Genomic DNA, 14,095 nt, shown 5'->3' with positions numbered 1-14,095 from the left:
AAGCAAGATTCCGTTTCTATCGTCAACATGAATTCTCACCAATAAATCAATAGTGATTTGAGAGAACAAATGATCGGAGAAAATGTTACAACTTTACCTTTGAACCTTTCAAAGTCATACCTAATAATTGTAAATGATTTTCAGGTTTTAATTAAAAATATTTCAAAGCTCAGATGTAAAGAAGGCACTCAATGTATTACAAAAATTAAGGAAGGTTTAACATGGAAAATGCAGTACTTTAGTGTATGGGCAATTTATTTCTGCCTAAATGCTTTGTACCATTATTGCCATGCGTAGCACGTACATTGATTTGGACATCAAGCTGGGTAGGGTTTAGATTTAACACCTTGGGTGACCCCTGACCTTACCAGAGGCCAGATGTATTATATATACATGTTGTGTGTCGTCTATGTCTTCAAGCTCATTTCAAAGAAGTATCATTAGCTCTAAGTTTCATTAGTTTCCCCGCTCTTTGAGTTCTTTTCAACATGGCCATCCCTGTGATAGATATGGCTAATTTCAATGGAGAAGGTAGAGATGAAATCATGGCTCAGATTGCATATGCTTGTGAGACTCCTGGATTCTTTCAGGTACTATCACCATATAATATGTGAAAACTTCAGCTAGATAATATATTTCTTTCCTTCCAACATCTATTTACCTCTAGTCTCGGTTTATTTGAAAGTTTAAAAGTTAATTTTTAGATAAGTTGTTCTTCAATTGATTCAGTCTATGACCAGAGGCTCCTATAAGGAAACCCGATATAAGTTGTGTGGGCTGTTAGGTTGGGTCATCTGATAGGCCTTTCCTAGTTTTGTTAATCTTTTACCATATTTCCATTTTCTTCTCTAATCATATCTTATCATTTTGAAGATAGTTCAGGAGATATGGTCTGAAGATCGTAGTCCATTATTTCCAAGATAGATCACACTATTTATCATTTTGAAGATAGATGAAAATTTAAGATCAACAAACAAAAAGATATGTAATCTCTGATTTCTTGTTACTTTTGCCTTTTTCAGATATTGAACCACGGCATAAGTCACAGTCTCATGGACCGTGTGAAGAAGTTGTGCAAAGAGGATTACAAGCTCAACAGGGAGGAAAGCTTCAACGATTCTCCCATGGTGAAAATGCTGAACAATCTGATTCTGGATGAACAGATGGGGAAAACACCTACAGAGTCACAGAAGATTAGTGACGTTGATTGGGAAGACATTTTCATGATTAGTGACCTACAAAAGACAAATTCCTGGCCAGCAAAGCCCAGTGATCTCAAGTACATTTGGTTTCTTTTTACCTTTTAAAGAATAAGTGTATAAATTATCATTTGTAAAATTATACTGTACATATTTCTAAGATAGATACAAAATCACAATCTTAGAATTCACAGGGATCTTTCTAGAATAAAATAAAAAATAAATCCAACCTTGTAGGGTGGTTAAATCAGCATTAGAGAAAAGAGAGAGGGTTTACAGTAAATCACGTTCTTAGAGTTCATGGGGTCTTCAGTTTCATAAGGGGTTTAAGTTTATTATAGTATAAAACATATACTATATTCAATGTAGTTATGCAGTTAAAGCAGCAGCGGAGAAGGGGGGAGAAAGAGGTTCATTCTTATCAGATAAGGGGAGAGGAATTGACTAAAGAACACTATTAGAGTAGATCGGCCTTAAAGTTTGTAGGAAGTCCCTAGATAAGTCATAGAAAGAACCCAACTTTACAAAGTGGCTAAAACAACAGGGAAGGGAAAGGAATAGGAAGATGCTAAAGCAACTCCAGAGAGGGAATAGAGAGATTCCTATCATTAGATTTTCCTCATAGATGTCAATGATGTCTAAGATATCTACCCAAAGGAATCTTACCATCCATGAAAACTGGAAGAACATAAAATTACATTCATAGGGTTCATAGGATCTTAAACTTTACGAGAGATTAAGTCTATAGCATATAACATAGAACAAACCCTAATGTCATGAGGAAACTAAAATAGCAGCAGAATCCGGTCAGTCAATTTTCGCCATACATCAGCACAGTTTTCTTTTCTTGAAATCATGAATGGTATTGGTTTTCTTTTCTTGAAAACAAGACTGGTACGGAGAATCAAATTAATGGGTTTTTGTTTATGTGTAGGAAAACCATGGAGGAATTCCAGCAAGAAATCTACAAACTTGCAGAGAGACTTCTGGAGATAATAAGCTTAAACTTAGGGCTGGAGAAGAGTTATATAAAGGAGGCATTTGGAGGAGGAGAGAAGCCATTGTTTGGCACAAAAGTGAGTCATTATCCGCCATGTTCAAGACCAGATATGATAGATGGTCTGAGAGCTCACACAGATGCAGGTGGCCTCATTCTTCTCTTCCAAGATGATGAGGTCCCCGGGCTTCAAGTCCTCAGTGAGGGGAAATGGATTGATGTGGAGCCTGTCCCTCACTCCATAGTCATAGACATTGGAGACCAGTTGGAAGTTGTGAGTGGAGGGAAATACAAGAGTGCATGGCATCGCATTCTTCCTACCAAAGATGGAAACCGGCTATCAGTTGCATCCTTCTATAATCCTTCTCTCAATGCACTTGTCTATCCTGCTGCTTCTTCTCCTCTTGCCATAGAAGAGAAAACCCAAACCATGGTTGAGGACAATGGAGGAGAACAAGTTTGTGCATTCTATCCAAGGTTCTGTTTTGGGGATTATATGAATGTTTACAACCAGCAGAAATTTGATGCCAAAGAGCCACGATTTGAAGCCATGCGAGCACTTTCTGAACAAGCATGTTAAACTAAGAATATTCCATCTAGGGGTGTGCAAATTTACGAGACTTATATTTGTACTGTTTGGAACTGTTTCTCTTAATTATGTGAGTATAGTAGAATGCTCTAGAATATATTTGATACCCACTGAAATGCCATAGACAGTATTTTAATGTACGGGTACATATAGCGAGAATCTTTGTACTTGTTGGTTTCAGTTTGTGACCGACTGGTATAGTATGGTAAAAGTATAATGTACGTTTATACTGGTTTGCTTAAATGGTTTTTTTTGTCTGCAAACTTGCTTTACCAATAAATGGTTCATTTTGTGTGTGTATGTAATTGATTAGCAATTCGCACTTCATGACTCTCCATGTGCTGTAACTTTCGAGACCATTTCTTTTGCTTTTGCCTTTGTCTAAAGTGGAAGTTTTGTCGATTGCTTGCATTTGTAGGAACCATTAAAATTGTCTGGATAAGTTTTGGATGACCTCTTTTCAAATGTAGTAATAATGAGTGGTTAATGTCTCAAAGGTGGACCAGATCGAGATATTTAAGGCGTTTTGGAAGTTCCATGTCACTTCATTTTTATTTATGAACTCTTTTGTTGAGGTAGTTTTGATTAATTTGTACAAGAGGACGCATGAAGCTTTTGCTTTTGTGCTTGCGATGGAAGGGCCTTGCTTTTTGTTGTGGGGTCTTTCCATGCCTGTGATGCAAGGATGGACTCTCCCTATTTTTTTATTTTTTTATTGAAAAAAGCTGAAAAAAATTATTCAAAAGAGAGCAGCAGACAAAGGCTACAAAAAACTTAAGGACTAACTATATCAGCCAGCTCACAAACTCTCCCAATTTTAATTTGCTATTTGGTGTGAAACTTTGGTTGTGTTTTTTGGTGTGAAGACTTTGGTTGGGTTTATATAAGGTAGTGGTTCTGGTTTATTTTTAATCAGTCCTTGGTGCTCTTTGGATCTAGGCATCTACATGTGGTAGGGTTCTATAGGAGACTAGAGGTGTAGGTCTTATTTTTGAAAGGATGTTTAAGTTCACACCATTATGAGAAAATGGTATTTGATCTTTTATATTAAATATAATAATATGTTTGATAATGATCTTTTATTAAATAGTTATTTGAACAAGTTGAGATTCTTTTAGTTTGTGATATTAATCTTCTAGATTGTAGCAAATAGGACTCTTTGTTTATTACAATATGTTTCAATTTATATGTTTTATTGATTTTAAAGTCTTCTTGTTTTTTCTAGACAATTAGACAAGTCAACATATGCACAAAAGGGTATATGGAGGTTAATTTGGCTATAAATACTTTTTAATTTTTGATTTTGTCTAAAATGCTTGAGAAATTCTTTTTTTTTAAGGGAGAACTTTGCTTTCATAATCATGTTAGCCTTTCACTAAATCTTAACATAATATGAGGTTTACTTGTTAAATGGTTCATAACATTTAAAAGTTTTGTTCAAGTTCATCTTCTTCATTTTACAATAGATTTATAGAGACCTCAAATATTTATGTGGATATCCCTCAAATTCTTTGAGCTCCTCTTGATTGCATTTTTGGAAAGAAGTTTCTACACCTCTATGTGGAAATTGAGATTAACAATGGTTCTTTTGTTCTATAGAAGTAAGAATTGAGTTTAGAATTTAGATGATGAGGTTCTTTCTTTTAGATGTCATACCTTTTAAAATATTAAGAAACCTTAGTTAAAGACAAAGCTATTTATTATCCATTTATTGCTAAATGTACCTATGACTAACATTGATAAAAGATATAAATATTTGGCTCATGCACAAGGGGAAAGATTAATGGATTTAGTCTAGCAACATCTCATAATAAAGTAAAGATTGAGCTATGTTGAAGATCCAACTTCTATCGGACCACTTTTGCCTGTAAAGTAAATATGTGGCACTGGCTATACACCACAAGATCTACATGTGGCAAGATCAGTTTGGCCAAAACAAGTTAGGCCAAACAATCAAATTGAATAAATATAAGAAAAATATTTTAGATCAATCAAAATTAATGCATATTTATATAAGGAGTTTTCGCTGAAACAAAATTTCTTATGCAACATAAAATATCTATAGAATTGAAAACCTTTAGAATTCTATAACCAACTTTCACATGGAAAATCGTGTTTTTGGAAAAACTAATAATACCCTATTGCGGAGCTTTGAGGTAGACTCATGCTCGTATAAATTTAATCAAGTTTTGACTAGATCTAATGTATTATAATAGCGATACATTTTAATATTTAAACATTCAAGAAGAAGTTCTCTTGGAGAAAGAAAGAAATACTACATGATATTAAGAAAATTTAAAAACTCTATAGTGCACTAGAAAAGAGTCATCTTCAAGAATATCTAATTTTTTACTTAATTGACATAGATTTGATAGGGAAATCGTCATGGGAGAAACAAATTGGCATGCAAGTACAACTTTGAATAGTTAAAATGCCCCAAGCATACATTGCAAATAATTTTTTCTTTCGTTTTACACTAGCTATATATGTCATCTATTTATTCATTTTTAATTGAATGAAAAAATATTTATTTGCATATAGTTTTGTGGCGAGAATTAGACCCTTTAATTTGTATTATTTTCAACAACTCAAAAATCAATTTTTTAAAAAAATGTATTAATTTTTTATAGAAAAATAAAAAATAATAGATATAAACTATATCCATTTCTACACATTTCATCAATTTAAATTATCTTGAAATTTCAATCACAAATTATATCACTTTTATGTTGTTATGAAAGTTTAATAGTTCTGATGTTGTTAGCATTTTCCTTTGTAAAAAGGTGACGGAGTTGGTACTTTTACCCAACGAACATGTTGCATGGAAATAGGGACATTAGCATAATAAGTATTCTATGCAAGGTAATGTAGGACTTTTTCTTCTAAGTGACCTCTTATACTTAAGTGGTATAACATTATGTCAACCTCCATCTTCATAGTGCTTCTATTGTTAGTTTGAATTTGCATGTCTTTGGTGATGACTAAATAAGAAAAAATGTGATTCTTTTTCTTTTTATCAAATGGAAATCAATCATTGAATCAAATGTAGTTTATGTTTCTACTCCTTCCCATTTCTACTCCTCATGTCCTTGTGATTTATGTTTCAATTGTGCACACTAAACATCCAAATACCACCCCCTCCTTCCCCCTTCAACAAATTAAGATGGAGAGGATATTAGCATTACAATGTGTGACACTATGGTCAAAGTGGGTAGAAGAAGATCCTTATAGAATAGGAAGAACTTGAAGCATGACATTGATAGTGGGAGGAATAAGAAACCACAAGATCTACACATATGTGGCACAAAATATACACCATAAGATCTATATGTGGCAGGATTGGTTTGGCTGAAACAAGTTAGGCCAAACATTCAAATTGAGTAAATATAAGAAAAATATTTTAGATCAATAACAATTAATGCATATTTATATAAGGAGATTTCACCAAAACAAAATTTCTTATGCAACATTAAATTTCTATAGAATTGCAAACCTTTAGACTTCTACAACCAATTTTCACATGAAAAATCATGTTTTTGGAAAAACTAATAATACCCTCTTGTAGAGCTTTGAGGCAGATTCATGCTCATATAAATTTAATCAATTTTTTACTAGCTTGAATGTATTATAATAGAAATGTATTTTATTATTTAAACATTCAAGAAGAAGTTCATTTGAAAAAAGAAAAAAATACTACATGATATTAAAAAAAATTAATTTTTTTATACTACACTAGAAAAGAGTCATCTTCAAGAATATCTAATTGGTTACTTAATTGACATAGACTTGGCATGCAAGTCTAACTTTGAATAGTTATAATGCACAGAGTATACATTGCAGAGCATTTTTCCTTTCTTTTTACACTAGCTATATATGTCATTTTTTAATTTTATTTTTAATTGGATGAAAAATATTTATTTGCATATAGTTTTGTGGTGAGAATTAGACCTATTCATTTGTATTTTTTTCAACAACTCAAAGATTATTTTTTTTTGTTTTTTCAAACTATATTTTTTTTAATAGAAAAACTAAAAAGTTATAGATATAAACTATATCCATTACTAGATACATTTCATAAATTTACATTATTTTGAAATTTTAATCACAAATATCACTTTTACATTGCTATTGAAGTTTAATAATTATGATGTTGTTAGCATTTTCCTTTGTAAAAAGGTGACATAGTTTGTACTTTTACCCAAAGAATATGTTGCATTGAAGAAGGGACATCAAGCTAATAAGTGTTGAGTATTCTATGTAGGACAATGTAGGAATTTTTCTTCTAGATGAGCTTTCATACTTAAGTGGTATAACATTATGTCAACCTCCATCTTCACAGTGCTTTTATTGTTAGTTGGAATTTGCATAGGTCTTTGGTGACAACGAAATAAGAAAAAATGTGATTTTTCTTTTTATCAAATGGAAATCAATCACTAAATCAAATGTAGTTTATGTTTCTACTCCTACTCCCCACTTCTACTCCCCATGTCCTTGTGATTTATGATTCAGTTGTGCACACTCAACACCCAAATACCATCTCCTCCTTCACCCTTTAACAAATTAAGATGGAGAGGATATTAGTATTACTATGTGTGACACTATGGTCAAAGTGGGTAGAAGAAGATCCCTATAGAATAGGAAGAACTTGATGCATGACAATCCTAATGAAAAGAAGGAGGTCATAATTAGCTTGGACTCTATTGATAGTGGGAGGAATAAGAAATCCACTAAGGCACATAAGAGGAAAGCTCATAGAGGGAAGTATATAGATGATGATGAGAAGGATACTGTGTTAGAGTCCTTAGAAGGGGGTTTATTGTAATCTTAAGAATAGTCATCTGAGCCCTACACCCTCCCATGTTTCCGACACCTTGAAAATTGAGACCCACACCCCAAATGTTACCAATGTTGGGGATGACAATGGGGACCTTGATACTATCACCTGCCCTACTCGTCAACATGATAAAGACATGAACTATACCAAAATAGATGGGAATAACCCATAAGTGACTCCCAAAATTGATGTTTAACGTTCTACAGAGGAGAATGTTGTGGTTAATGGGACCATCAAGAGGCTCATGAGGAGACAAGATAACCTAGACCAAATATTTGATGAGGTTGTCAATTTTAGTGTCAAAGTTATGCACTTGAGAGCCACCACCCTCCTCCTTCATGTTGAGAAGGACAAGTTTGGTGTATCTATTGGTGTGGATATTATGAGCTCCTTGTATTAGTTCCTAACAAATGACTAGTTTTGTGTGTTGCTAGAAAGACCTAACAAAGATATGAAGGAGAGGTAGCTCTTTTTGGTTCCAATTCTTTTTTGTTATGTTTAGTTACTTGCACATTGCTCGGGTGGGCTTTGTCTATAGTTATGTTGTTTTTCAACTTTTTGTTTCTAGGTTAGCCCCCATTTTTGGCAAATGCTTAATATAAAAAAATGTAGTTAATTCTTGTTTTCTAAAAAGGGGCACACTTTTATTTTCAACCTTGTTACAAAACTAAAATAGTAAGATCATATATTTTTCTTGAGTTAAACTAAACATATAATTTTCCAATAATGTATACCTAAAATTAACATTTGTATTCTTTATTTTGTATTCTGTTGTTCAATTAAAATTAACTTGGTGTTTGACATAATTACGAACTTTATCTAATTATTGATATTGTAAAGTACCATGCCTAAAAGTCAAATATAAAGAATATTTTCCAACATTATAACAAATCTATTATTATATAAGCAATAATATATATATAAGAAAATATAATGTAGTTTTGATTAAGTTATTTTGGAAATTGAAACCATTTTAGCCGGTTATTATTTACCACAAATAAATAACAAACATAGATATATCTTTAGTCCTCCTTTCAATGAAATGTTCCACTCTGTTACATCTCTTTGCAGGAAAAGGAAAACTCAAGCCATGGTTGAAAATAATGGAGGGGATCGATATTTTGGATCTTGTGCATGATATCCAGTCAGCTGAATACTATGCATAATGGTAATGATTCCTATCAAGCTATGAGAAGAATGTATGGGAGATATATATTTCGTTTTAAATTCTCAAGTGCAAATGTTATTGAGCTATTGGCAGCTTTTTATCGGGAAATGGAAATGGCATACAAAAATTACAAGAGTATAATATGATCATATGAAATTATCTCATTCCATCGTTTGACTCTACGACAGTGTACTGCTTACGTTGAGACTGATTGATTTACTATGTAATTGATTACAATGTAAGAGTACATTATATAAATGTGTACCGCCTGAACAATAAAGCATACCATATGATAAGAAAGCACGTTTTATGGAGTTTGCTTAATTGTCCTTTGTCTGCAATTCTTTCCTTTTCCAAAGAATGGGTCACCTAGCGGATTATTGAATGGTCATTTCATAACACAGTGTTCAATACTACTATTGAATTATCGAGGCATTTCTGAAGCAGCAATAACAACACGACTAACCACGAGCTGTACCATCCCCCAGCAATGTTTATACTGCAGAAAATTTGTACTTGATTTGACAGTTAATGTAATTTATTAATTAATTTTAAAATCACAAAACCACTGATTTGTGATTTTAAAATTAATAAATAAATTGTATAAACTGTCAAATTAGATGCAGATATTCGGCTGTTTAGCCAAGGGCATCCCTCTCTTTCTCTCTCTCTATTTTGAAATAGTGTAAAAAAATATAAATAAAAAGACATAGAAGTTGGGCAATGTCTATAAAGACATGGTGTTTTGATAAGATCATTTATTGATATTAAATAATTAAATTAAAAATCAAAATATATTTGTATTTTAATTATTTAATATTAATTTCTTTTTTAAAGTACTTTTGATATGGATAACTGCTAATTTTTTAATGTCTATCTTCACTTTTAAAAGATCGACTCTTAGATTGGCTTCAACTTTTTGTTTTTGCCTTTGACCTACTTTTGAAACACCATGAATAAATTTATGATCAATACATTTCTAATCAAACAAAGACGCATAGCATCAAGTTTCTGCCGAAAGCTTATATGATCAAAGTATTAAAAAGTATTAAAAATATATGCAATATAGCTATGTTAGTAGAATGTCAATTGATTTCTTTATATTTATATATGTTTAAAATTAAATTGTGATCTAGAATGTTCAATTTGCTACTTTTAGAAAGGAATTTTATTCTAGCACTAATATATTTTTATTAGTATTTTGCAACTTTTATTAAACGTTATTTTTACTTTTTGTAAATAGGAAATATAAAGATATAAAAATATGATATAAATCTTTATTGTTTTATTTGTTAAATTAAATCATATTAATGGTAGCTATAAAGCTTTAATTGGAATGGAAATAAAATTGGAATACGTATTCTAACTTTGGCCCAAATCATTTTACCCAATAAGTTTGCTACAGGAAAACTATAAGAAAGAAAAATTTAGAACTACAAAATACATGCATACAACCACGTTTGGAGTTGCATGTCAATCAAGTTGCACAGAATTGGGAGAAAGATTGCAGGTATGAAATTGTATATATAACTGTGGATGCATTTCAAGGCAATAATTTTGTATGCATTTTATATCATCATTCTTTTCTCTGACGTTGCTGGGTGCTAGTCAGGCTATGGAGTTTCCTAATCTTTTCGCTAATGCTCAGTACTTCTTATTATTTACTTTAAGTAGCTCAGTGCTCCTTAAGGCCATAGATATTTCCTTTCACTTATTTCTCTAGTTTCTGGAACAGTTCCACAGACAACTTCATCGCTAGAATCATAATTCCTTTCAAAACATGTTTGAGGAGCACATGAATGGTGTCTCAATGGTCTCAAAAGGTCTTGATCATCTTCATCCTAATAGTGCAGTTTTATTCGTGGCCCCTGATTACGGTGGTTTGTAAAAAGAAAGTTGTTCATACTTCAGTGCCCCGACAAAGTACTTGAAACCATAAAATCATATAATTGAATGGTTACCAGCCATTGTAAATCGATGAACACACAGATGCTTTGAAAAAGCGATGGTGCTCTTTCAGGCAAGAGTGATTATATCATTTCCTTGACACCTGTAGCAAAACATACTGCTAGGAGCATATGGATTTGAAAGAGTAAATTGATTAAATTTTGGCACAAGAATTTTTGATTTATTTTTTGTTTGATTTTGGTGTCCGTTTTCAACTATATTGAATTACATAACTTAAGAGAAACCCCTAAATCTTTTGCCCCAGCTTTAGTTAGTATTGGAAATTTGTTGGAAAATTAGGGGGCAATAAGGATGATGTTGTCCAAGCTTATATTAGAGATTTTCCCATAGAAAAGCCCCAATAATCCACATGATCCTGGAAATAATAAAGATAATAATAATAATCAGCCTATCCAGAAGCGATTATTCACACTAGTTTACCGTAACTGCTGCTTTCATGATATAGTTTTTTTTTTTTTCAAAAAAATTATTTGTCCAAAGTTGACGCATGGTTATCACATTCATTACATAATCCTCACTAAAATCACTATTGCTATCTTTTACATCTTCTTATGAACGACGAAATGAGAAAACTTTTGGAACCCTAGCAAAATTCTTTGTGTTTGGCATTGAAGTGGTTGATGACTAAAAATTACTATTCTATGTTTCTAATTTCTCAGATTGTTAATAACATGGAAATGAATGATTTAGAGACAACAATGGAATTGCATTGTAATCGATGGGAAGAGTAGATATCCAGGTGAAAATTGAACATGTGGTGTGAAGAATGAAATTAAAATTAAAATTTGCAGGAAAAATTCCAAAAGTCCCTTGAAAAATAGAGCTTTGAAAATTAGTGCATACCTAGAGCTCATGATCCGTGTGGTTTTCTTCAAAGCACAAGCTTGGAATTGCTCAGAAAATTATTTGAAAGGAATGGTCAATTTTATTTTTTCTTCCTAAAAGTAAGACATGACAATGCATAGAAATATAAATTAGCTCAAAGTAAGACATGGCTATGCGCACGGAAAACACTGTAATGATCTAGACAAAAGGACCGACTCTTTATTTATGTCAAAGAAAATGCTGGAATGATCTAGATAAAAGGAACCACTCTTTATTTATGGCAATTTAATGACAAAACTAAATAGGATGAGCAAACAAATATATATTAATGTCCAACAACTATTTATTACTTTCAATTTAATGTCAAAAAGTAGAAAAGACACAACCACTGGCACACAGGCACACATTGAATCCAGATCAATTTTTGTAGAACACTGCATTAAATTTTAATAGTGACCACTGCACAAATCTTTTGTGAAGGGACACCGACATAAGAAACAAATCTTGGGTACAAATCTTTCCGACCCTTCCAAATTGCAATTTGACTGACTGAGTTTTGATAGTATTAGCACTAGCACTGTGCTATACATTTGCACAATACAATTCAATAGAAAAACTTTATTGTTTGATCAATTAAAAGTTTCAAAAAAAAATTGAACACTGACTGTTCACGGACTATTCACTGTATGTACAAATATTTATATAACGAAACATTATATTTGAATAGGAATATGTAATAATTCAAACATTTGATTGGTTGAAAAAAATTAGAATAAGCATCTCATGGATGCTATAGTATCCTGTCTTCAGCAGGAACTAATAAAGATTGAGTGGCAAAGTATATTAGTAAACCCAATGAAATTTTAGTGACACTTTTTCAAAGTTCAACCCAATTGGTCTATTGTTAGTTATATATTAGTTTTTTTTTAAGGCTAAAATAATATTTTAAAATTTTTTTTTTTATAAAGTTTATATACTTGAGTTTTCAGCAATTTGTAGTAAAATGATATTGTGTTGGTAATAACAGATAAATTGTTTTTTTTTTTTTTTTAAATCTCTTTTTAGTCTAATTGAATGCATAATTTCATTTAAGATGGAGAGTTTTATTCTTGTTTTAATAAATTTTTCCCCAAAATCTTAGATATATTATTCAACTTTACTAATTGGACTTTGTCTATTGTAATTGTAGAAACTTTGATTTCGTTTTTGTAAATTTTGAATTATACCTAATTTTCTACATTAATTTTGATAATATGTTGAGAATAATTCATCACATCTAGTAAGAAACTTACTTAGAATAGGTAAAAAAATATTATGACCTATAAGGGTTATTGGGAAGGAAAATAAATAAGAGAATCATTCTTGAAGAAAGAGTGCTCATGTATTTTTTCTACAAAAGTTCAAGATATTTAAGACCAGATTTGAGAGCATATTTACTTGAAGGTTTACATTCTTGAATCTGCTAAAGTAGGAGACTTTTATTTTGATGCATTTGACATTTTTGTGAAAACATGACATTAAGAGATAGTTTTTAAAAGTTGGAAATCCACAATTTAGTGTGCTAGAGGAGGAGAGTTTACTTTTGATGCATTTGATGTTTTTTGTGAGAAACATGACATTAAGAGAATTTAAAAAAATAAGAAAACCACAACAAAACATTGTAGTAGAAAGGACAACTTAGATAATCTAGGAGGAAACTATAACTATGCTGAAGGAAGTCATCTCACTAGAAATCTAATGGAGAGAAGCATTACATATAGTTGCACATATACTAAATAGAGTTTTATATTAAAAGGAATATGGTAAAATATCACATAATTTATAGCATGGGAGAGAATGTATACATAAGTATTTTATAATATTTGGTAGTCAATGTTACATTCAAAATGATGAAAAACAATATTGGAAAATTTTATATCATATCTAGTGAAGGAATATTTCTAGGATACTCTACAATGAGTCCAAAGTATTTATGTTACAAAAGAAGAATCAACATGATTGATGAGAGTGAAAATTAATAGGTTGATGAAGAGCTTCAAAATATTCCCATAACGCATATTCACTATGAAGCCCACACATAAGACAAAAGAAATGAGTATTAAAAACAAGAAGAAGAAACTAAACTAACACCAACATCTAGAGTTTAGATACCAAGATATGTATGCAATAATTATTCTAAGAATTAGATCAATATTGATAAGAACCGAGGACTTATTACTAGAAGTAGAGAACCATAAGATCAATTTTTTCATCTTTACTTTGAGAAGTGAACATAAAAGTGTAGAATAAATGTATAATAATTTTAAGTAGGTTAAATAAATGAAAGAAAACCTAAATTAGATTTAGAAGAACCATACCTAGAAACTATTTCCTAGACTAATACATAAAAAATGTAACTGGTACCAAATGTGTGTAACAAAATAAGTTGGATGGGAATGGAAATGTAATACGGAATAAGTCTTGGCTAGCTTGTAAAGGTTATACTAAAATTGGAGGAACCAATTTTGAGGAGACT

The 14,095-nt window shown here is 31.4% G+C and overlaps 1 protein-coding gene across 1 annotated transcript; it reads left to right on the top strand.

Moving 5' to 3' along the window:
• The first annotated feature begins 417 nt into the window (after positions 1 to 417).
• On the top strand, positions 418 to 3,085 carry LOC149559095 (1-aminocyclopropane-1-carboxylate oxidase-like). Its single transcript, XM_089833051.1, has 3 exons — positions 418 to 590; positions 1,023 to 1,279; positions 2,134 to 3,085. The coding sequence occupies exons 1-3, from the start codon at positions 489 to 491 to the stop codon at positions 2,774 to 2,776; spliced, it is 1,002 nt and encodes a 333-aa protein (XP_089689177.1). The 5' UTR covers positions 418 to 488; the 3' UTR covers positions 2,777 to 3,085.
• Positions 3,086 to 14,095: the final 11,010 nt, after the last annotated feature.

The sequence above is a fragment of the Cupressus sempervirens genome, chromosome 5 (genome assembly GCF_028749045.1).
Source record: "Cupressus sempervirens isolate cs-2001-9-10 chromosome 5, ASM2874904v1, whole genome shotgun sequence".
In the NCBI taxonomy this organism is placed as follows: Eukaryota; Viridiplantae; Streptophyta; class Pinopsida; order Cupressales; family Cupressaceae; genus Cupressus; species Cupressus sempervirens.
This window is presented reverse-complemented; position numbering and strand designations above follow the sequence as displayed.

What these genes read in the sequence shown, in the direction of transcription:
- LOC149559095 (XM_089833051.1), top strand. Translation starts at nt 489, where the DNA reads ATGGCCATCCCTGTGATAGATATGGCTAATTTCAATGGAGAAGGTAGA. An exon ending in AGACTCCTGGATTCTTTCAG is followed by an intron (nt 591 to 1,022) that starts GTACTATCACCA and finishes TGCCTTTTTCAG; the next exon opens with ATATTGAACCACGGCATAAG. An exon ending in GCAAAGCCCAGTGATCTCAA is followed by an intron (nt 1,280 to 2,133) that starts GTACATTTGGTT and finishes GTTTATGTGTAG; the next exon opens with GAAAACCATGGAGGAATTCC.